Below are 24,467 nucleotides of genomic sequence, written 5' to 3'. Positions count from 1 at the left end.
GTGTCACACCGGAGGTGCTGCCAAAAAAAAAAGGAAAAAGGAAGAGCTCTCACAGATTGCATGATCTGTTTAGCAACTTCACTGGCTGATTTGGGCAAGGGCGTATTTATGGACGTTTGTTTTGATTCTTGGCAGCTTGAACATGTGACAAGAAGGATGGTGAAAAAAACCCCACAGCCAGCGTCCAGCGCGTTACCTGTCAGTCTGGACGTATTCGGTGCATTTCTGTCCCGTTCTGCTCCGTGACGGTTGAGGGAAATCTGAAAGTTTGGATGCTGCTCAGGAGCAGCCTCTGTTTTTTGTTCCCAGACGCCTCCCTCACTCTCTTTCTGTCCCTCCCACATGAATTTAAGTAAACCTCTACAGTAAATGGAAGATTTTTTAGCCTCTTCATCGTTGCGTACGGGCGGCTCTGGGCAGCTGTCCCGTAGCTACTGTAATCCTGTAGCGCAGCCAAAGTATAAGTGTCTCTGGCAGCTCTCCGTCACCGCACACTAGGAAACTGTCTGACAGCTGCTCTAATTCTACAGCCGAATGCAGGAAAGAGAGGAGAGCAGGAAGGAGAATAAAAAACATGTGGAGCGGGGAGACGAATACACACACAAACACTTCTGCGCTCAAAAGTAATGAGTCAGAAAATATGGCTCTTCTATAACAGACATTTATTTCTAATATGGAGTCGTGTCCTGCTCATTTCAGGGCCTAACCCAACTTTTTGGAGCTGATCCCGTTTGCCTTTCAGTCCGGAGCTCTGTGGTTGGTTGAAGCTCACACTGAGACAGCCAATCAACCGCCAGCCTCCCAAGGTGTTTCAGCGGGGAGATGGAGAGAGAGAGAGACAGAGGAAGAGAGAGAGAGGGAGAGAGAGAGAGAGAGAGAGAGAGACAGAGAGAGAGAGAGAGAGGGAGGGAGAGAGAGAGAGAGATAGAGGGAGAGGGAGAGAGAGAGGGAGAGGAAGAGAGGGAGAGGAAGAGAGAGAGGGAGAGGGAGAGAGAGAGAGAGGGAGAGGGAGAGAGAGAGGAAGAGAGAGGAGAGAGAGAGAGAGGAAGAGAGAGGAGAGAGAGAGAGGGAGAGGGAGAGAGAGAGAGGAAGAGGGAGAGGAAGAGAGGGAGAGAGAGAGAGAGAAGAGAGAGAGAGAGAGAGGGAGGGAGAGGGAGAGAGAGAGAGGGAGAGAGAGAGAGAGAGAGGGCACCATCCTCCAGACTCTGATTCACCAGGCCTCGCAGACACACACACACTCTCACACACACACACAGACACACACAGGGGACATATCAGCTACATTAAATAAAACATTGCATGAAAACACAGGGCCGTGTGTGTGAACCCCCGACATTTCCAGATACTGAACTGGCAGTGACTCATCACGGTTGATACCAAAACAGCTCTGTAATTGTGGTCGAACCTGCTTGGTCTAACAAGTTAGGCTTTGATTTCAAGACACTGTCACCATCATCATCATCATCATCAGCATAAAATGATCTTCAGGTACGCAGAGAATTTAGCTCTGAAACTAGTAAATAGTAGAGTAATAAAAAGCGAAGCTAATAAATAACAATAATAATGTTAGCGTTGGGATTTTCTAAAAGGCAACTGAAAAGTCCGAGCGGATTCACGGGATCTGGCCTGAGTCAGGGATTTTGGATGGATGCGTAAAATGTGAAGAGCCAGGTCCATTGTCAGGCCTCTGTTCGTTTTCCGTGGGGACACCTGCTGTTAAAAGCTACACAGCTTGTGTGGCTGTATAATGTTACCCAGATAATCCGACGGTATTTTGTTCTCATTTTGTTTTTTGCCTCATTATTCAGGCTGACATCGTGTTCAATCAAGCCGTTCTCGGCTTTTGTTATTTCCTCCTGACCACGTTTGCAGTGACTGACGAATATTTGGGCTGCTACTCGTAAGTCAGAGGAAGCGATATATCCGTCTAGAAAGTAACTAAAAGCCTCTCGGGGGGATGTGTGAAGCTGGTAGACAGGATCGGGATGGAGCCCGATCAGTATTATTAACATACAAAGCTATTGGTAAAATAAGGCCCAATCCATTTTTGATCAGTTGTCTTTTCATGAGAATGCTAGCCCTCAAAGATGCTGCTATTCCTAATTGTGTTTTCATGACTGTATCATCACCTTAAACTAGGAATCACTGGGTTTTCGTCAGCTTAGAACGAGGCCTCCATATCTACATAGGGAGCGGGTCCTCTTCCACGGAGCCGCCGTGCTGCGCTGCCATGTTTCTACAGTGGCCCAGGATGGACAAACCGAGCCCTGGCTCCAGAGAGGGCCTTTCACACTTCTCCGTTACCTGAAGGCTGCCGTAGGAAGGGGAGGGGCGAGGGGAGGGGTGTTCAGTCGGTTTCAACCTCACCGCTAGATGCCTTAAATCCCACACACTGGTCCTTTAACTTGGATGTGGACCGGGTTCAGGGGCAGCAACGATGTGAACAGGACATCCTTACGTTTTAGTCGGCACCCGCCCTGCCTTTGTACTCCTCCTCCCCATTAATTGTTGTGCCTTTCTTCCCAATCTATTCTTTTATTGCTACCCATTGTCTTTTTCTTCTTCTGCTGTCTCATTCTTCTTTCCTCATTTTCTCCTCTCCTTCGGGGAGCTGCTCCCGTATCTATTTTTAACAGGCGGCCTGGAAAGAAAGCAGACGGGAACAGAACGGAAAGGAGCAGCCGTTCCACTCTGCACACTGACCACACTGTGAATCCTGTCATCTCGCCTCCTGTGGTTTTCAGTAGCCTTTTATTCCGCCTTATATTCCTTCGTCTTTAACAGCGAGTCTACCTCAGTTTCACACTGTATTCCTAATGCATCCACTTTTCACCCTCAGTTATGTTTGACCCTCTACACCTTTCTCCATCTCAGCTTCTATTTCAGTCTTTCTGCAGCTCTGAGCCGCTATCCTGTCTTTCTCTCTCTCACACCTACCACCATTTGTTCTTTCTTCTTTGTTCTCTGTTCTAATAGCTCTCTCTGTCTCCTGTGGTTGCGCAGGCCAATCTGAGGAAGTTCATGGACCTCATCCAGCATAATCAGGTGGACAAAGTGTCTAAGATGTTGGAGAGAGGCTTCGATCCCAACTACCACGACAGTGAGACTGGTGGTAAGGCTGCATCCCGCACGCAAGCACAGACACCAAACGCTTCGAGAACGCTAAGACTGCAGATTTAGTCGGAATATCGACGCCACATAAGAGTTCTTAAAAATAAAGAGTGCTTTTTTTTTAAATGGGACTTTGTATTTGGGTGTACACCTGCAAATGTAATCTCCAAAACGGGTATCTGCATTTGTAGCAAAGGTCCATCAGAAACACAAAAGCTAAAACAAAGAAACAGCGGAGAAAGAGCTCTTCATCAGCTTCTCCAGAGTACCATTCTCCACTCTGACCATCAGTGGTTGGCCCGGTTACAGGTCCAGCAAATGTCCTTCGTCCCGCTAAAGATGATATCCACAGAGAGGCCACTGTAGTCGCTCCCTGCACAGGCTTAGTTGACTTTCAGGATGGATTCAGGTATAGAATTAATTGTACAGTGTGCAGGTTAAGGGAAGAAGGAAATGAGACAATGAGACAAGTGGGTCTCATTTCCGGAGCTGAGGCAGCAATTAGTTGTTCAAATCTACTGCTAAAGGATCAGTTCTAGAGGTCTTCATGGGTCCAGTATTTTCTCACTTACCCCTTGTGCTAGCACGCATATCCTGTAGTTTATGTTTTATATGCCAGGGTTTTGAGGCGCCTCCCACTGAAACTTACGCCAACGCCCTGAAACAATAGAGGGACTGGAATCACACTGGTGACTGGAATTTTGTTTGTGGATGTCATCGTGTTGCAATTGCTGGCAACTGTTTTTACTTGTACTTTTCACCAAAGAAATAGGCCCCGTGAAGACCGTTATCAGTCAAGTCAGTGGATTATCCAGAATGACCTAGAGATTGTGTCTGGAAAGACACACTGCTTTTTGAGTTGATTTCACAGCTATGTAGCGCGCAAAACAACCAGTCGCCTCTGTTGGATTGGGGTGGAAGCAGTCGTTAAAAAGGCAGCTACCTCGAAACTCTGACACTGTCGCCCTGCTACTAAAAATGCAAGCCCGAGAAAATACCCTTCAAGACAACACGGAGGAAGCCAGTAGCTGCAACGGTGCTATGGCAGAGAAAGCTCCTTGACCTCGGTGCCAAATGTAAAACATTCTGCTACATACCACTGATGTGCGGGAGTTCAAAAAAGGTACCAAACAGCCAGCTACTCAAGAGGAGTGTGTTGCCCTCTGGCAGCAGCGGAGGATAATGTTTGTGCTGAGTATCTGTACCAGGCATTCCTGAGAAGGAGCATGTGTGTTCAGTCAGCCTGCTGCACCCTGAGTAAATACAGTGATTGTAGCCCGAGACTTGGCTCCGTGTTTTTACACACAGCCACGCTGGGGGGCAGCCAGTGTCCGGAGTAATGAGCCGTGTCCTAATGTCAGTGTGTTCCTAACACAGCTCACAAATGTTCCATAAAAATCAAAGTGAGCAGGTGTTTCAAGTTACACTAGACTAGACTAGGATAATAGTTAGAAGTCCTCATAGGCCCACTTGGAGGCCTATCACGGAGAGAGAGTCCTGTGTCTGGGGTGGCTGCAACGTGGTAAGAATGATAATATAACATCTCCAAACATGCACATCCACTTGCCAGTACACTTGCCTTAATTTGCTGTGGAGCTCGTGCATCGCGGTTAACGTCAGACTGTGGTGCCAGTTAACAGAAATCCATCAGGAGGAGCCCAAGCGTCTTTCTCTACAGTAGCCTCAATAGACCAAAAATAAACACCAAACATTTTGAGTTTAGAGGAAGGGATGCGGTGCTTTTCGCAGCTGTTTAACAGAGAACCCCCTCGCATGGTTTCTGTGGTTGTCCAAACAAATTCTGGATAATGACGGGAAAACAAAGTGAAGTGAATCGGGTTAGAGGGGTAAAGTGATTCAGAGCACTTCATCGTTGTATTGTGATGGTGATTGGAAAATGAAAAAACACTACAGTCCCCTTGATTGTGTTTGCTCTCTTCACCAACATGTAAGATCAGTCTTTGTTTATTTTAACAATCTGTGAGAACCTGGATCTGGAAGTGGTGGAAAAGCTTTTTTGGGAAATGTGGGAAAAAACTAAAAGAAGTTGAGGTAGATGGGAAAAAAAAAAAGCTTCACTAAAGAGGATAGGATTTACACTCGGGCAGCGACGCGCATAGGAGCCGAAGTTACGCCATCGGCTGCACCGCAGCTGACGTGCGCCTCCTCAGAAATCTAACTACACGTCGGCGCTACAGCGCGATCATATACAACACAAGCGTCTGGCAGTGCAGAGGCGACATCAATGGCCGAGATCCGACTCTCACCTGCAAGTCAAACCTACGCTGTAGCTGCCTACGGCCTGACTCCCCTTTGCGTCGACGGTAAATCCAGCCTTAGTTAAAACACAAAGTAGTTCCTGGAATGCAATGAACACTGTGCTTTTGTTTCTATTTAACGACAGTGTAATAGCGATAGCAGGGTAGTGTCCCTGTAAAGCAGTAGTCCACCCAAATCTACCTGCGCTAATCTTTCTGTAAAATAGATTAGAGCCCCAGGCAGGCGCTGGAATGTGTGCAAGCGAACGAAAGTCTTTTCAGCCTTATTTTTTCACGAACGTGTGTGTTTGACACTGACCAAGCACGCAGGTTGGACAGCGGGGATTTGGATTGGCTACAACAGTGGTTTGTGAAGGATCTTCGGACAGTTTACTATTTGTTTTTTTTCCCAACTGGGTCAACACTGAAATCAGTTGTAACAGCCATGAATTCAAGATGACTATGAATTCAAGATGACCAATATCTGCAAAATGTTCCTTAACCCACCTTTCAACTGGTGGTATCACTTTAATTCTGGTTGTTTACCCTGAGGCTTTTGGATGAGTATCCAGCCCAGCTAGAATGGGATCCGGAGAGCCATAGGATTGACGGAAAACTCTCAAGGCTTTTAGTTTAAAAAAAAAAACTCCAGGGAGGACGAGCAGGGAGTCGGGTTAAAAGCTGTGCTTCTTGAGTGCCTGTAATTCTGTGCACTGGACACCGTACAGTTTTCAGCTCTACAGACACACGGGGACACTAATAAGCCAGCGAGTTCTTGTGAGGAGCCCCTCCGGGAGGAAGAAAACCTTGCTGCTCTATCTTTCGAAAGAAAAAAAAGAAATCCTCCTTTCTGAAGAGGGTCCTTTTTAATACAACACTGTTTTCCCGGCAGTGCTGGGAGAACGATTACATTCGCAGATTTCAAAATAGCTATGGACTTTTATCATTCATCAAAAGCAGCGTGTAATTAGAAGCTCATTACAATCATTTGGTAACCACTGCAGGTTTAAGTGCTATTGACTTCACTTGAGCAATGTTGGCGACAATCATGTTTCTTTACGACCATTTAATGAAAACGTCAAACAACAGCGGGCATTGGGTGGAGGGAGAATGGCCAGAAAAAACAAACCAACCTGGTCTTTTTAGCCAAGTGAAGGTGGAGAGGGGAGAGCGTAAGTAAACACAGGATTGGTAAATGAACGCCTTATTGCTGACGGCCAGAGGCATCTCCGTGATTTAGGACTTGTTACTCTGCTCTTACTGGCTATTGATTTGAGCTGTGAAGGGAAAGCTCTCCATGCGATCGACAAAATGGAATAAAAGCACTCCTCTTCTTCCTGCTGCTCGCGTCTGCACGCAGTCAGTGAGGGTTGGAGAAATCGAGGCTCATTCCCATCCACCTCAGAAGGGGCCACTTGCTGCCATTCATTCCTCTGAGAACAGTGAGGAATTGTTTTTCACACAGCTGAAAGTTTCCCAAGCTAATCTCTCACGGCAAACACGGACATTTCATTTTCTTTTGGTAAATGCTCCGTTTCGTCCCTTCCTCACTACACCGTGCTCTCTTTTCTGTCCAACTGCTCACAGCCGATAAGGAGGAGTTTTTCACATTAAAAAAAATGCAACACTTGAACAAAATTAAAATCCATGTTTGACATTTTTACAACGATGAAAAAATGGTAAATATACAGACATACTAATGTAATGCACCATGCAAGCACCGGTGGGAGGATGCGACTCAGAGGAAGCTGTTCTCAGAATTCTGACCATGACAACAAAAAACCTTCCAGTTCACATTGTACTCGTAGGTAAATGTGTACAAACCATGTACAAAAGTTGGTGTAACACGCTCACAACGCTGACACGCTGATGTTTAGCAGGTGTAATGTGTACCATGGTCCCCATCTTAGTTTAGCAAAATCCATCTGAGGCTGATGGGAAAGTCAGTAGTTTTGGTCTTAAAACAAAGTCCTCGAACAAAGTCACATTTTCACCTGATGCTGATGTAACACGGAAGCTAGAATCTCCAGTGTGATTCCAATCCATCCTGTGGGGGACAAGAATGTGTGCACCAGAATTCATGGCAGCCCCTCCAGTAGCTGTAGAGAGAGAGATTTCAATCTGGACTGAAGTGTTGGATTAAAAATTCATTATGCATACCAGAAAGTGCTTAAGTCGGCTGTTGATGGACTCTGTCATCCACAATGCGATGCAAAGAGCCACTCCTAACTGGCAGAAAATGCATTACGTTTCAAATGGGGAAGAGACAGCAGGAGGAAAAACCTTGAAACGAAAACAAAAATGACATCTTCGGTTTTCAGAAAGAGATGCGACTTTCACCTTCTTGAGTTCAAGAAGCAGGATCATTTTAGAGTGGCCGTCTAATTGACACCCACTGGAACAACAGTATAATGTAAAAAAATAAAGTATATAGTGCGTGAGTGAAATGAGGACACATCAGTTGTTTCACAGTGTCTTGTTTTGACGACCCCATTTAGACTGAAATATTCAGTGATGTCTTAATCACCTCAAAGTTTTTTTTTTTTACTACTCTAATTAGTTGACCTGCTTTATAAGCCAGCTCAACATCAGTGCAAAGTAGGTAATAACAACCTGAACAGTGACTGGAAGAAGTGAAAAGAAAGCCTGTAAAATCCGACGGTGGCAAAGGCAGGTTAGATGCATTATGTACATTCAACTGCTGATTCGATTTCTTTTCACGCTCGCCGTTTATCAGACATCGCTCATGCTAGGCAGGCTTCAGCTTCCTCTTCCTCTTTAACCTGATTCGCATTCACACTTTATTTGTAGTTTTCTATTTGAACTGTGGAGCAAGCACTTACGTACGTCTTTATTTTAGCTCATTTTTGCAGGTTAGTACAGCTTCATTCCAACTTGAATACCCACCACTTAACTAAAGTGAAGAGACAGAGAAGAGAAAATGAATCTCTGGCCTCCCTCAAGTGAACTGTGGTGCTGTTTGTCAGAAGTGGGAATGTAATGTAAGCCAACTGCAGGAAACAACCTCCAAATTGGTTTTGGTTTTTTTGGTTTTTTCATGAAACACACAATGGAGCTGGGAGCCATGTTTGGAAATCCAGCATGAAAAAATTGAGCCAAGCAGAAACGGTAACTTAAAGTGATCCTCATGTGTCTCTTACAAATACTAGAGAAGACAAATGAAAGCAAAAACATGCCAGTCATGATGAGCTATAAAACTGAGACCTGAACCACGTCTGTATTCAAATTAATCCTGACCTGACCTGAATCTGACTGCTGGGGCCCAAACCTGGAGCTGGGGCTCTGTTTTCGCTTTATTTCCTCCATACCTGACCATTAGCTTGCTAGAACATGTCCCCTCGCTCTTCCCACTGGGCGTTGCATAACTACGACACACCGACCAGCACAGTTGGTCCCGGTGGCAGAACTTAGCTTAGGGTGCGGGGAGCTGGAAATCAGATTCACTCTGGTAGTACGATGTCAAGTAAAGTCGGTTTGCTTATTATAACCCCAAATCCTAAATCACAAAACCTGTATCCTAAGACCCTCAAACTGGATAAGGAAAAACTCCCAAAAAGAAAAACTTGAATGGCAAGACGAGGACGAAACTGATGGAAAGACATGTAATGAGTGTTACATATGCAGAGCTTACAAAAACAATAACAGTAGTAAAATGACACTCACAAATACAGTCAAAAGAAACAGATGCTCTGGACCTTTGCTGAGAAGTTCAAGACATTTTACAGGTCGCCTGAATGGTTTGTTCAGCTTTAATCGCAGGTGGTCAATCCTCATCATTTCTCCAGGTGGAAGTCTTCAGAAGGAGCCTCACATTTGGTGCCTTCTGAGCAGGTGGTCTTAATTATACTCATCTACGAGGGGCTGCGGCACCTCCCCACACGATAAATGCTGAAGGTTTCCTGTCCTGCATTAAAACTCCAGAAGCCGTTTGAATGAGCAGCAAAACACCCACAACTTCACGACACAAAAAAACAGGGGATCAGTGTGTTTAGACTAAGCTGAAATCACTGATTCTATGCCCCCGAGCTGCCAAAATCTCTCACCTGCATGTTTCAGTGCTGCAGTTACACAGTTTGCTGAGTCAACAGACTCTGTATCACTGTGGATGGAGCTTGGAAACACCAGTTAAGCCTGAGGGGGACCTTTTCTGGAACCAGTACTTTTTGCCGTTGAGCTGATGTCAATTTAAACCTGTGAGTTTCCAGGAAATAAAAAATCTCTACATTTTCCTGGTGATGCTGCTTTATGAAATCCCCTACAGGGGGGATGTGTGGTTATTAAATGCCCGTGAGTGGAAAAACAGAAAAATGCGAGCAGACTTTTCCCAGGTGGTTTGTAAAAAAAGAAAACAAACTGTGCCGTCACATCCTCGGTATCAGTCCCTGGAGCTGTAAGCCGCGCTGCACTGTTTTTACTTGCGATAATTCAAATCACTGAATTAGTAGTGGTATGTTTATTAGCTTGTGAAAACCCTTAGAAACAAATAAAACTTTTATTTAGCTCCTTTCCTGAACATGTCTGCGTTCTGCTGGGTATCGTTCTTGTTCTACGCCTGCTCTCCATTAGAGAGAGATAACGTGTTGCATTCATGAAAATATTCCGCCTCCGACTCCTTTTTCTAGAGAGCCCGCTGACATTTGCAGCCCATCTGGACAACGTGGTGGAGTTGATCAAGGTCCTGAAGAACGGGGGAGCTCACCTAGACTACAGGGCCAAGGACGGCATGACGGCCCTCCACAAAGCTGCAAGGTCCAAGAACCCGGTTATGCTTATGGTAAAGGAACAGGGCTACTTCTATCCTGCTCTCCCTTTTAGTCTTTTCACAGCTGCTTACCTGTGCGTTGCTAGATTTCTTAAGTTGGAGTCTTAATGCTAGCCTGACAGTCTCCAGATCGTTTTTTTGACGTTCTCTTTGCAACGTAAGAAGCATCAGGGGTTTTTTTCATTTCATTTCATTCATCAGACCTGTCACTTAACATCACGAGGATGAGGCGATGATGCTTCTGACTGTTCTAGTGAATAGGAGGATAAAGGAGACAAACCTTTGGCTGTCAGTCCTTGCTGAGGAGCTAAGACAGTTAAAATCAGTTTTACCATTTAAATCTCTCTTCCAATGCACTTTTATGAACACACAACTTAATATTGCAGTTTTCTTTTTTGTTTTTTTCCTCTACTATCATTTAAAAAAAAACTGTGATATTTTAATCAGTTGTAGTTTGTCTTTGGTGACAGATAAAAAGCACTTTGTAATTTATTTTAAAAAAAGAAATTAAGTGTATTAAGGATGATAATGATGACAATTATTATTATTATAAACTTCCATGATTGAGACAGTTTTTAACCATAATTTACAAATCGGTATTGAGAATGGCTTTGGAGGTGCTAAAAAACTTGGAAGACCCACTTTTCCCTTTTCTGTATGTTTTTGACCCCCTGTCTCGCCCTCACGCACACATGCACACACACACACACACACACACACACACACACACACGCCTGTCGTCCCGCCTCAGATGCTGCTGGAGTTGGGAGCTTCTCCAGACTACAAGGACAGTCGTGGTCTGACTCCTCTCTATCACAGCGTGGTGGTGGGTGGAGACCCGGGCTGCTGTGAGCTCTTGTTGAACCACCACGCTTACGTCTGCTGCCAGGATGAGAACGGCTGGCATGAGGTTCACCAGGTAAATACACACACTCACACACACACATCATGACATTCACCAGGTGCACACGCACCAGCGAGGAGAGGTTTTTGGCTGTGTGCTTAGCTGGAACAGCTTGTGTTGGGAAAGCATTACTAAAGCACACACAGACACACACACAGCGTTCACCGGCTGTGGGCGACCGCCTTGGCAGCTGTTACCCGCTGAGGTAGATAAAGCCGTTTAAAGAGATCCAGCCTGCAGCAGCGACAAACTACGAGCGCCTCCACGCAGTTTTGTGTGCACGCGCGTGCGTTCAGGCCATCAGCTTTATCGGGCCGCTTGTATCCCCCTCTCCCTGTCGAGGTGGCGAAATCTCTGCCTTCCCCCATCCGTCCACTTTCAGACACGATAACAATCAGCTGTCAGACAGGACAGTGAACAACAGAATGGCTGCTGCTAATTCAGAGTTCAGGGCCGTGTTTAGTCATTTACAAAATCCTGGAATTCATCCTTGTTTCTTCCTGTCTCATCCTTCTCATCCAACACTATTTTAGACAATACTGAAATAACAGCCACAGCAATAAAGGAATATAGAAATATTCAAATACCTGACATCATTATTAACCTCTTGCTGTACTGTGCAATCCCCATTCTGTGTTATTCCAGCCAGGCTCCCATCTCTTCTGGATGAAATCAGTTTTACGTGTTTTCCCACCGCATCCAGCGGTGCAGCATATTGTAGACCTCCGGATTTTAGTACTGTACATAAATGATTTCGTCCGGTCCGGAGCAACTCCGCGACGAAATCGTGAAGTCGTTTGAAGTCATTTATCGAGCAACAACACTAAGAGTATGCGGCCTTGCCAGTGGCTCTGTGAGGGTGTACTTGGGAAAAGCAGTGCTATGAGCTAAAGGCGAATGTAATGCTAACAGCAGCTATAGTGTTTACCAAGTTCCCAATCTCCGTTTATGGTGTTAGCATGCGAGCATTTGCTAAGTAGAACTAAACACAAAGTGCATCTGAGGTTGATGGGAACGTCGTCAGTTTTGCAGGAATTTGAAAAGAAACTGAAGTATGAGACAACTTAGAAACTTTTGATCCGATGACGGCGCTGGATAAAAAAGCACGGTGGTCATCGAGGTTGTTTGAACTCATCCTGAGGGGAACATTAATGTATGCACCAGATTTCACCAGGATACGCTCAATAGCTGTTGAGACATTTCCCCTCAAAACCACAGGTGTGAACGTCGCGGTGGCGGCAGAGAAAAAGTCAGGGGATCACCAAAGTCGTTAGAATTCATTGTCTGGGGACCAAGAAGGTCTGTTCAAAATTTCATGGCAATCCGTTTAATAGTTAGGTATTGAAATATTTCAGCGCGGACCGAAGCGATCGACCAACCGACATTGCAGTCCTCAGAGCCACAGCGCCAGCGGCAGCAGGTCGGTCGTGAGGCTTTCCTGCTTTTCTCTGTTCTAAATCGTTTTAAATTGAATTGTTTGGGCTTTGGCCTTTTGGTCAAATAAAAACAAGACATCTGCAGACATCACCTAAAAAAAACCAGCGTGGGACATTTTTCTGACATTTTCAAGACTAAATGACTGATCACTTAGTTGTAACAATAATAAACACATTCATGCATAATTGAAGACAACCATTAGTTGTAGCCCTCGACTTCTTCAAGTTGTGTAAATATACTTTCAAATGCATCACATGATCCATGACTTCACTCCAAGTGAACCCGCTGTGCCATGAAAGACCACTTCTAGGTATTTATAGCGATCCACGCGTTCAACGGCAGGACTATAAGTCACGCCCTTGGATTTGTTGGTGTGAAAATCAGCCACTAGTGACAGTAAATCCTATAAAAGCTGCCCCCCCCCAGTTAACTGCACATCCCAACAGAACAAACACAACCAACATGTTCACAATGGGAGTAGATTGTAACAGATGTACAGGCCACGAATCAGTCACACAGAACACGGGTTTCTTCTCGGAGATGAGTAGAGTACGTACATACAGGATTCCTTCTACCTATGAGCTACGGTGTTACATCCCAATTAGCAATGTGTGCAAAAAACACTGGAAATTACACATTTGAATATAATCTGGAGAGTTTGAACCAGCTGAGGTGGGGATATCGAAACACTGAAAACATAGAAAGCGAAGCCTAATGTTTCGCCCGGCTGTGCAAGTGCTGAATTTTGTGACACAACTGAATCCCACTGCTCACTTGATAAAGAAATACCTCTCACCGTAAAGTGATTTGGTTGATAAGCAGCCATTTCAGTTATTGCCCTCCCTTCATAAACCTCTCAGTCCCTGGACTACGCTGGGGTGTAAATAGGCCATTTCAAAGTGATTCCCCTTGTGCTAAGCAGCTCCCCACCATCTGTCACCATAACCCCAAACCTTAATTGGCATCAAGAGCGAGAACTGGCTCATAAAGGCAGTACCTTTGCGCCACGCCTCCGTTTCTAATTGTCTGTTAAAATCTGCCCCGATGGACTTTTTGCATTTGAGCAAATTGTGTGTGTTGTATTTTGACCTGCACATGTGTTATCAGATGGTTTTTAAGCTTTCCCTCCGCGCATCCTCTTCTTTCCTGCCGTCTTCTCGTGGTGGGGTTCAAACTGAGGGTACAGCTGCGTCTCATCTTGATGTTATCTCCTTTGCAGCACACTGACATCTAGTGTTAAAGGCCTCTCACTGCATCCACCGTCTCCTGCAGAGGAAGTGTCAAAGGGTTTTATTTGACGGCGAACTCCTTCGTTTCCTTCGTTTGTGTGTGCAGGCTTGCCGTCACGGACACGTGCAGCACCTGGAGCATCTGCTGTTCTATGGAGCGGACATGAGCGCCCAGAATGCCTCAGGAAACACCGCTCTACACATCTGTGCCCTATACAACCAGGTGAGCGGGGAGGGGGTGTGTGTGTGTGTGTCTGTTTCTGTCACTGGCACAGATGTGTGCGTGCGTGTGTGTGTGTGTGTGTGTGTGTGTGTGTGTGTGTGTGTAATGTGAATGGCAGAACTATCTGACAAATCTGTCGTCAAAAGCATCACACTGTGTAGTATGTGTCCCATTAAGGGAAAAGTAACCGCTGACATGCTCCAACGTGGAACTGACTTCTGAGGATCGGTTCACTAATCACTGATCAAAGTTGAAAGGTCGCTTGAGATGAAAAGAGCCCTGGATGAGGTGAGGCGGGAACCGTAGCAAATGGGTCGGGGAAGAGGTTTGCATCGAGAAGGAGATGCATTATTAACATCTGAGCTGGTATGAATTATTTCACTTTCTCTAAACGATTCATAGGGGCTGAAACACTGTGCAGGTTTCTAACGACTCCTTGTGCATGCAAGCAGGAGCCCCACTGGGACTAATGTGGAATTCTTCATCACTCCGGTTTGTGAGGGTGATTTAGACAGCATCAGCTTTGAAGATTCCTATTAGTCTGAGCTGAGTGAGACTTTCGTTTGTTTGTCTTGTTTTCCAGTGATCAGCTGATTGTCTCCTTAGTGATGTTGCGTTTGTCTGTAAATTTCTATTCCTTTACTCCTTGACGTGTGTTTTTAATCCGTGTTTTCATTGCGCTTATCTTGCCTCCGCCAAGGATGTTATGTTTTCACCCGTGTCTCTTTATTTGTCAGCAGGATTTCGCAAAAACTACCGAACCGATTTGCAGAAAAACTCGGTGGAGGGATGGGGCATGGGACGGGGAGGAACCCGTTAAATTGTGGTGCGGATCTGGTCAAACGGGCGGATGCAAGATAGGACATTTTTTGGACATTTTGGTCAATATTTGACCTTTGCTGAGTGCCAGTCTAGCTGCTTTTGTAATGATTTACAATGAATATGTGTATATTGTTAGATTGTGATGTACTACAGGCGTTATCTTGAGTCGGACTTGGATGGTTGCGCTCATCTAGGTGGTTGTGGCCAGACGTATGGATGTTGTTCTCTTCTTTATGTGATTAAGACGAAGATTTAAAGGGAGTAGTTGACCTAGTTATGAGTCCTTTGGCTGAATAAAACATACCATTATCTCTTAGTATAAATCAAATCAAGTATTTAAGGAAAAGCAGACACCAGAGGCGACCAGAAATGGAAGTATGTTATAGCACGTTGTTAAAACAGACTTCTGGCTTGACATTGTCGGTAGGTTTTCCTGCATCGGCGGAAAGTTACCACACCTGTTAGTTCAAACGGAAGTGATTCGGCAGACTGAAACGCTCCGAGTCTGCTGCAGACTCCACCTCTTTCAGTTCAGCTCTGTTTGTTCACACTCTGCAGGGTCTTTGTTCCTGTTTCCCGTGGGGCGAATTATTTACAGTTCTCCTTGCACGTTATTTATCATGCTCATGAATTTGAGGCTCTAATGCTGGGCTACCGCAGCTCGGAGCATATTCAAGAGTACAACCATACAGCCTGGTCACAGTCACCCTCTAATTGACTCTTGATGATGTTGTGTGAATTAAAATCATATAGTTTCCTGGTTTTATACGTGAAAACCAATTCCTTATTGTTCTGTTTTGGATTTGTCTCCCCCTCCAGTGTTTACAGCCTAGAGGATCCTTGTTACCTTCCTCCAGTGAACATTCCTGGGGTCTGTCTGGTCCCTCCTGACGTGACTTTGTTCGATAATTGTTTTGTCATAGAGGATCAATCTGGCAATATCCTGTATTTTCTTAAGTCAGCTAGTCGACCAAAAAAACCACCAAGCCCAACTTTGACAGTATCCTACTAACAAGTAACACGCACGCTGTAGTTTATTTTGACTCAGTCCCACATACACCATCACGCTGCCCCAAATCCCCCCTAAAACATCCACTATGTGTTCATCCGCTGGTGAAAATAGACCCCAACAAATGCACACTTTCCTCCTGTTTGAATAAAGTTTGTTAAAAACTAGAGTGCCCAGCTAATTTAGGGGATTACTGAAAGTTTTCAATAATGAAAATTTTCTATTAGTGAGACGTTTAAAAAGATTGCAAGTTGGGGAACTGAGAAAGTATTGAGACACAGACTAGCAACGTGTTAGTTTTGGTTAGTTTTTCTGGGATTTGTTGATAAGAAGATATAGAATAACTCCAGCCCTATCCATTAGCTGAATGTGCATTTCAAAGACCACTTTACTTAATGCCATTATACCCCCTGGCTAAAGGTCAGCAGTAGCCTCCAACCCTTGTTTGTACAGCCAGTCATCTGAGACCATTTAACGCATCGCCTTTGGAGCATGGCCAGTTGAGCAGAGAACTCTGGCTTCGAATCAAAAGCAGCATTGGGGTATTTGAGTCAAAGGGAAGCATTTAGTTCCACTTAAGAAAGATAATTCTGCTTCTGTAGCAAAGGCACCGTGGGCTTTTGACCTTTACGAAATGGTCTCAACACCATCTTCCATTTACTGGTTATAATGAAAGTTATGGAGAAGGTTGAAGATGGGAAATGGGGTTGGGAAAGGGTCAGTATTAATATTCTCAACAAATACGATGAAAAGACCAAAACCAACGATGTGTTAGCGGCAATCAGCTCACTGGCTCCTACCGAAGATGTAAATCTTTAAAAACGGCTCACAGGTATTTATTTTCCAAGAGGACGATAGCCGGGGACTGCAGCTTTTAGCAAATGCTGCTCAAACAGGAGGAAATGGGGCCTTTGGTGCATTTGTTGGGGACTATTTTTAGCAGCGGATTAATCCACATTCGGTGCTGTAGTGAGTATTTGCAGCAGGACGGTGTGTGTGGGACTGAGTCAAAATATACTACGGTGTGTGTCTGTGTGTGTGTGTCTGTCTTCATTTCACCCTGTGACTAAGATCTATCAGGCTTTTGCTACACAGACAAGACTTGTTATTAGGATCAATCATTATTGGTTTTTAGGATTTTCATGGCATTTGTCGATAATAATAAAAAATGTAGAATATGACCAGACCAGCTGAAGCGATAATGATGGCTGCATCTGTGAAAGACGGGGGGTTGATGTAACCTGGATTACTCTGTCATTGGCCTGTTACACTGCACGTCATAAACATTGGTGCGTACATTCAAACATTCATCTGAGTTCTCTGGACAGATTCCAGTGCAGGATGCTGCATAAAAACATACAAAACTGAAAACATCTGGTGAGAATATGCGACAGTCGTCCTTGGTACCTGCCCTGTTGTCCTCCGAGTGATCTACAGCCACTAACACCACATGAAAAGCACAAGGAAAATCCATTTGAAGCCCAAGTTTCCATTGTGTCCAAGCTGCTACATCCTGGATCTTCCTCGGCACCGCACACATTAGAGTTTTGACCTTTCTCACATTTCATCCTTGTGTCTCTCCCGTCCCTACTTCTCCTTCTGTGCTCCTCGTCTAATCATCTTCTGAAGGCAAAAACATGCCCCTGCTTCAATTCATAGCTCTGAAATGTGCCACACTCTTCCGTTTTCTTAGAGCTCATTATAAATTTAGCTCATATAGAGAAAAAAAAAAACATGTCGTGGGATTGCCACACTCCACATGGAAAGGTCCCTGAGTAAAAATACCACGCTCGTGCATGTGTTAAATTAAGACGTTGAATCTTAAATGTTACAAGACCGAGAACACTGCACAGATTGTGCTTGTGTATCAGTATCTGTTTGAGACTGAGAGCGATTTTCCAACTCTCAATAGCTTATTGTGGATCTAAAAAAAGTATTTGTATTCATGTGTGTGTGCACAGTACATGCGTGGTTGAGCACTTTGTGGGCGATTTGTGCAGTAGATTCAAACCCCTCAGCGCTCTCCATCTCCCTGTTCTTTCTCTCTCTCTCGCTGTCTCCCTCCCTGTCTCTTTCTCTCTCTGTCTCTCTCTCTCTACCTCTCTCGCTCTCACTCCCTTTTTCTCTTTGAGTGGAGCAATAGATACACACTTAACAGCGAGTGAATCTCCATTCCTGATATAGGTAGTGGATGTTCTGTTGTCTTTCCTCATATTCTTGTATCAGTGCTGGGATGTTTAGACGTTCAACCACTCTGACCACTTCCTGCTCTACTGACTTTCTTTTGCTTTTGGGAAATTCTGCCAATGTCACCGGAAGCTGATCATCCTTTCTCCAGAACAAAGTAGGAGAATTAAGGGATCTCAGTGTTGTTTCAGTCATTTTCTCAGCTTTATGTCAATCATTTTTTCTCTTTCTTCCCCAGGATAACTGTGCCAGAGTGCTGCTTGTTCGTGGAGCTGACAAAGAAGTGAAGAACTACAACAGCCAGAGTCCATTTCAGGTAGAGTTAAAAAAACAAACAAACAGACAAAACAAACCAAACCACTCCTCTTCCCTAGTATTTGCATGTCAATGATTATAGTAGGTCGGTTTCAGCTTTCGGCATGGGGAACACATTTTTCGTAGCAGCACATTTTCTTTGACTAATTTGTTACCATGGCAACAGTGCAAAACTGTCAAGGTCAGTCGCAACCAGGGATTGCAAATGTCGTTCCGGCCAATATTAGATTTGTTTCAGTCAAACAGTATTTAGAGGAGAACCAAGAGAGAGCATCAAACCTCAGGCGTGTGCAAAACGCCAACTTTGAGGAGCACTGCAGAGCAGCTCTAGCTGCCTCTTTGAGTTCACCCGACGTTTTGAGAGAGGGCCTCATTAAAAGTGAGCCTGTGATCCTTCAATTAACTGAAGAGAAAGCAGGAAAAACACCTCAGCTGCTGTCAGAACGTTCTCACGTGGCAATAGCAAAGCAGATCAAGTTAAAGCAGTGCCCGAATGCTATTATAACCGATGAAGCATTACACGCAAAAGTGATGCGTAATTACACGGTAACGTTTGAGCGTGTGTGCATAATTATATGAGCTGTATTTACATATATGTGTCTGCATGTCTACTTGTACGCTTGTGTTTGTAACGGTGGAAGTGTGTATGCCTCAGCAGCACATCCATCCCGGGGGAAAAAACCCCAGCAGCACTAAGAGCTTGCTAGCTGGCACGATTGACTCATAACCTTAGCCCGAGTTACAAAAGAGCTTTATTCAGGCGGGCGTTTATGAAAGGCAGTCCCACAGGGTCCTCAACTGTCCTCCACAGCCACTCCAGTGGAGCGCTTCATTAACTGGAGCGCTTCATAAAGGGAGTGAGCCAGGGCCAAATGGAGAGTTTGAGCGTTCAACTGCGATGCAAGGTTTGCAGCCGTGGCCTCAATTTAGCTTACGTTTCCATGTTGATGTTGACCTGCACCCTCATTCCTCTCCGCACGATGCCTCACTTTTATTAAAGTGCAGTGCAGGATCCAGGATCAATAATCTGCTCTGTTGCGTTTGGAAGAACTTCACCTACCGAATAATGATCCAGTGGTGGGTTTATGTTCATTTCCCTCTGGAAGATTACTTACAGCGTGGATTTAAAGAAAGGCTACACTTTAATAATAAGACGTAAACTGCTGATGCTGTTTGATTAGTCCTGTGTCCCAGCCTTGAGTCTTATCCTGGTTATGATCATATTCAGTATATATGAGATGTTCGTGGAGCTGGGGGAAACCTGGTTAGTCATATCTCAGGTGTCTGATTGTTTGTGGTGCTGCAGGCATTTCAGTTGTCGTATGTTTTGTTGCTGCACTCGTCAGGTTTGCAGTAGAAGTAAAGCGTTCACATTACAAGGTAATAACAGTCAGGTAAGTCCATGACAGATGAGGTCGTGTTGCGTTCCAGCGGGAGTTGAGACAGGTTCGACTTTTTTGCCGTACAACCCTGAATTTTTTTTTTCCTGCGTTGGCAATCCCACTCCACACGACGAACACACGCCTGCGCGCGTGGCGGCGGATGATCAGTGACCTGGAGAAGGTATTTACCTGCCACATTATCCGCTACGGAGAACCCCTGGTAGCATGTTCAGGTTTTCTAAAAACTGTACGACGTTCACATACACAACACGTAACTGGCATGCTCCACATGATCAAAACGCGGGTACAAGTGTGCATGTCAGTGACTTCATTGAGCGGAGAAGCAGAACAGATGCAGATGCGTCGATTCACGGCACAGTGGTCCACTGAATGGTTGGGATGAGTATGAAAATGATGGGGATCTCGTGATATGGCCTCGTTTCCACCCAACTGAACACCTATGGGAGATTTTGGAGCAACAGTGCTGTTTGACGGCGCGCTCCACCAGCACCATCGACGCTAATCCCGCCAGCGGAGTTCCACGCGGTTGGGGAATCATGGTGGAGCACGCTGCTCTGGAGGCTCCAGATGAAACGGCACCTTACTGAGACATTTTTTGCGGGTTTTTCCTTTAATTTGTCACCCAGCTGTATATATATATATATCAATACAGCAAATTAATGCAAAATAATGTAGAATAATCAAATTGAGGTTCAGTGGGATGAATTGTGTTCCACTGTTATACAATACAACGGACACATCTCTTCAGTTATTTAAAAAAAGAACTTAAGTAAAACCCTGTATTGAATTTTTATCACAACTTATTAATTTGGACAACATAGTTTTGTATCATGATACCAAATATTATCATATCAATATGATCATATCACGGTGATATGATTGCACGAAGGTTAATAAATGATAATATTGAATTATCGCAGAATGATTTTTCAGCGCTTTAAAACAGTGAAAGGGAACATCAGGTTTTGGTGTAAGTCCCTCAGAATCGAAGAGCTAGAACTAGTTTCTGCCGTCGACATCTTGTACCAACCGTCAACCAACATACAGAGAGAAATCTGCCGTAAAAGAGACGCAAACAGCAGCACCACTCCCGACAGAAGCCTCACCGGCAGAACAGGCAGCCACTAGACATGCCGTGGACTCTCACTTGTGTTCGAGGGGAAAAACTCGCTCTCTTGCTCTTACTATCTTTATCACTGGTGCACTCTCCACCTACACATGAAACCAGGAGCTCAGTCCAACAAGTTTTCTGCCTGTTTTCTGAGCGGCCGGCATTCTGGGAAACGCAGGTAGTCACTAATTAAAGCGGAAGGAAAATAAAGGAGAGAAGGCTTAGCGCATCAAAAGCATAAACTACGACACATTAACTACTCCACCACACAGCTCCAGGAATGCAGTCAGTATCAGAAAACGTACTAATTGCAAGGGTGTATAGCAGAATGGATCTTCGTACGTCAGTCTGCTACTATGACAGCCTCCGCTCTTCTGGGGAGACATTTTGCCAGATGCTGGAACCCGGCTGCAGAGATCCACTCCCGTTCAGCCACGAGAGCGTTGGTGCGGCCCGACACCGATGCTGGGCGATACGGGCCTGGCTCACAGCTGGCGCTCCAGTCCATCCCATCGGTGCGGGATGGGGTTGAGGTCAGGGGATCAGTTGGAAGACCGGTGTTGTCCCCAGTAACACGGTGTCCTTCATGCTGTACTGTAGCATCGACACATTAAGATTTCCCGTTCACTGGAACCAAGGGGGCAAAGCCAAACCAGGAAAAAAACCTGGAACCAAAAGTACACCAAAGCCAGAGGACAGTGGTGCCCACATACAATCGGCCATTTTGTGAATCGTTTTTTTTAAATTCTGTCGTGCTTTTTGGAGGATTCGGGAGCTTTTGTCTGGGAAATTCTGTCTGAGTAGTCTCTAAAGCAGCCGGGAGGATACACTGGGTCACACTGGTTGTCGTTTGCCGCACAGCTAAAGGTATTGGGAGCATAATGCGGTGCAGTGCGTTTGCAGAAGGTCATACATTTTCTCATTAAGAGCAACTGTTGAGAAACCGTGATTGCGGCTGCTGAACGAGGCAGGCGTACGCCGTGCAGCTGCGCGTGCTCCTAATTAGGACACTGTGTGGGTGTGTGGCCGTGCCATTTGATAATATCATGTGTCAGTTCGGTGCCTGACTGTGCGTCTGTGTGCGTGCCACAGCTTAGGCTGATCGCCATTGTTGCGCCCAACAAAAGGAAAAGAATTTGAGCCTAGCTGAAGCACGGAAAACTCCCAACATCCTCTCCCACCCTATTCTCTGGATAGAGGGCTTTCAAAGAGATAAAAATTCATTTTCTTTATTTAACAACCCCCTCCTACAATTGGTCACATCCTCTCCACTTCCTCCGACTCTTCTTTGCTCTTTCTGTCTCCTCACGCAGGATGTGCAACTCTCTAATCTAACCTCCGTGCTCTTCTAAGCTTTTCATCCTCTCTACAACACCTGATTCGATTTACCTTCCTTCCTGTCTCTCAATTTTCATCTTTAATTCTCCACTGCACTCTCTCTCATGCCATTCTCCTAATCTAATCCACTCTCTCCACTCCTCATTACAGTCGCCCACTCACCTCCCCCACCCCCCCTTTTATATCTTGCCCTCTTTGCCCCCCTCACATTGCCTTGTTCTTCCCATCGCCCTTGGCTCATACTGCAAGTCAGACATGATTTCCCCATCTGCTTCTCTTTCTGCCTCATTATTCCGAGCCACGCGTGGTGAATCACAGCCACCAGTGACGTGTCACATGGTGCCGTATGCCAAAGTACCGTCGAAGTATACAAATATCCGTGTCAAAGTATTTCAGAGGCCCATGTCATCAAGCCAGTTTTTGGTAAAACGTAATCAGACATTTTGTCATGTAATTTCTTTCAGCGTATAAATAGCTCTCTAATTGCCAACAGAGTCAATTTTAGGCTGGTTCTGCTTAAACCCCCAATGAGCAGCTGAGTGTTGGTGTCATAGCAACAATTGCTGAGTACAGTAGCCCAAGAGATGCGAGCAGGGAAACCTGCTCTGCATCCCCCCATTCCCAGTCCCACGGTGGGAATTATTAGCAGCAGCGACGGCACCTGAACCTTACACCGGCAAATTCATGCAACTAGGAAACCAATATGTTTTGTAGAATTTGTTTTGTGCAGACCTGCGTCATCCTTTGCATAATTCTGTTAAAGCTACTCTTATCAGTGATATCAATTTTATATTGACGATGGCTCAGATGTCCTTGTGTGATCTGAAAGGGGGTTAGCTTGATGTGACAAAACTGGGATTTCCTCTCAAGTGTTTTAGCGTCTTTCAGCTCAGGGTTTGAGTTTTTAACCGTAAGGTTCAGTGTCAGAGCTCTCATCGAGCAGCAGGCAGCTGCTTGGAGCAAAAAACACCAAACAAAAACAAAACCCACTGTACAGCGCCCGTCCGACAGACAAAGTTGGCGACCAGCTGGTGAACATGCTGGAGCATTTAGCAGCTGAAGAGGTTGCCTCTGCCGATGTTCCAGTTGGCTGCAAGCGGCTCACAACGCCCCTCCACCTCCTTCCCATCCCCCATAGTTACTTCTGTGCTATACACAACCATTTGTCTCCATGACAACCAGGGGAGAACAGGAAAAAACACGGATGTGGGGGCGGTGATGGTGGTGATGGCAGTACTGGTGGTGATGGTGGGTGGCTGAATGATAATGAGGGAAAAAATGGGACTGGGTTTCCCGTTGCTTATTGGTTACCTGGTTTCTGATCATTCTCCACTAATTAAAATTAAACTTGAAAGCGCCCTGTGCTGCTCTTTGTCATCTCTGCCTGGGATCGGCTTTCACAAAAGGCATCTCCTGTGTAGCTCAACGCTGGTTTCCTCTGAGCATCTAGAAGAAAAAGTACAGTTGGGCCACTGCAGAACCAGTGCAGAGAGGCGATGGAAAATCCAGTGAGATGATGGGATTTGGTGATGAGCATCCACTGCTTGATTAAAGTCCTGAACCCAGAGGTCTTTGCCTCAGTGAACCCCTCACTTCGACAGCACCGTGACTCTCAGTGACTTCATCTGGAGCTCACGGGGCGCTCTCCCGTCCCTCCAGAGGCACACGCAGAGGTGTGGACAGGAAACAGCCATCAGTCATACGTGTCGAAAAACTCCGTGGGTTGATGGTGGACGTTAGGCCGCCGTTTGACGTCCTGATTTTTCAGTGTAGAGGTGACATTTCAATCTGTGCCTCAAACTGCGCTGACAAACATCCATTAGTTGTTCAAATAGTCAGTGACATAAATAGTGTTTAGCGTTGTAACAGAGTAACACTAAGTGTGAGGTCTCCTGGGAAGGTTTTCCCTCTTTGGGCGAATCACTAACAAGTAAACAAACATTTCAGTCCAACTCTTGGACAAGTCTGTGTCTTGACTCTGATCATTCCCCTTATTCAATGAAAGCCCGTCTGAGATACTGTTGGAGCTACTTTTGAGGTAAAGCAGCATTAATCAGTGTTTTGGATCCTTAATAGTCCTTTTTTATATAAAAACAAACCAACACTCCAACGGTTTTTTAACAGAAGGCCCGCATTACACTTTACAAACTGGACGTTTGGGGTTTAATTTTTGGGAAATTGTGGGATCCAATGTTTTAGGAGTTTGGCCCATACCAGAGACTGAGTCAAGACAGCTCAAGTCTGAGTTTATTACAACATGGCATTTATGTATCAGTTGTGATAACATTGGACTCATTAGATGAATTGCTCAGATCTGTAAAATCCAGGTCCAATGAG

General features: G+C 45.2%; 1 protein-coding gene across 1 annotated transcript in view; it reads left to right on the top strand.

Moving 5' to 3' along the window:
• The window catches only part of LOC120795646 (SH3 and multiple ankyrin repeat domains protein 2-like), a 134,404-nt gene that overhangs the window by 9,797 nt on the left and 100,140 nt on the right, over positions 1-24,467 (top strand). The window contains exons 4-8 of the mRNA XM_040137727.1: positions 3,004-3,112; positions 10,013-10,164; positions 10,904-11,071; positions 13,829-13,945; positions 18,202-18,279. Of these exons, the coding sequence (XP_039993661.1) occupies positions 3,004-3,112; positions 10,013-10,164; positions 10,904-11,071; positions 13,829-13,945; positions 18,202-18,279 (624 nt within the window). The remainder of the gene's footprint in view (positions 1-3,003; positions 3,113-10,012; positions 10,165-10,903; positions 11,072-13,828; positions 13,946-18,201; positions 18,280-24,467) is intronic.

The sequence above is a fragment of the Xiphias gladius genome, chromosome 1 (genome assembly GCF_016859285.1).
Source record: "Xiphias gladius isolate SHS-SW01 ecotype Sanya breed wild chromosome 1, ASM1685928v1, whole genome shotgun sequence".
Taxonomy (NCBI): Eukaryota; Metazoa; Chordata; class Actinopteri; order Istiophoriformes; family Xiphiidae; genus Xiphias; species Xiphias gladius.
This window is presented reverse-complemented; position numbering and strand designations above follow the sequence as displayed.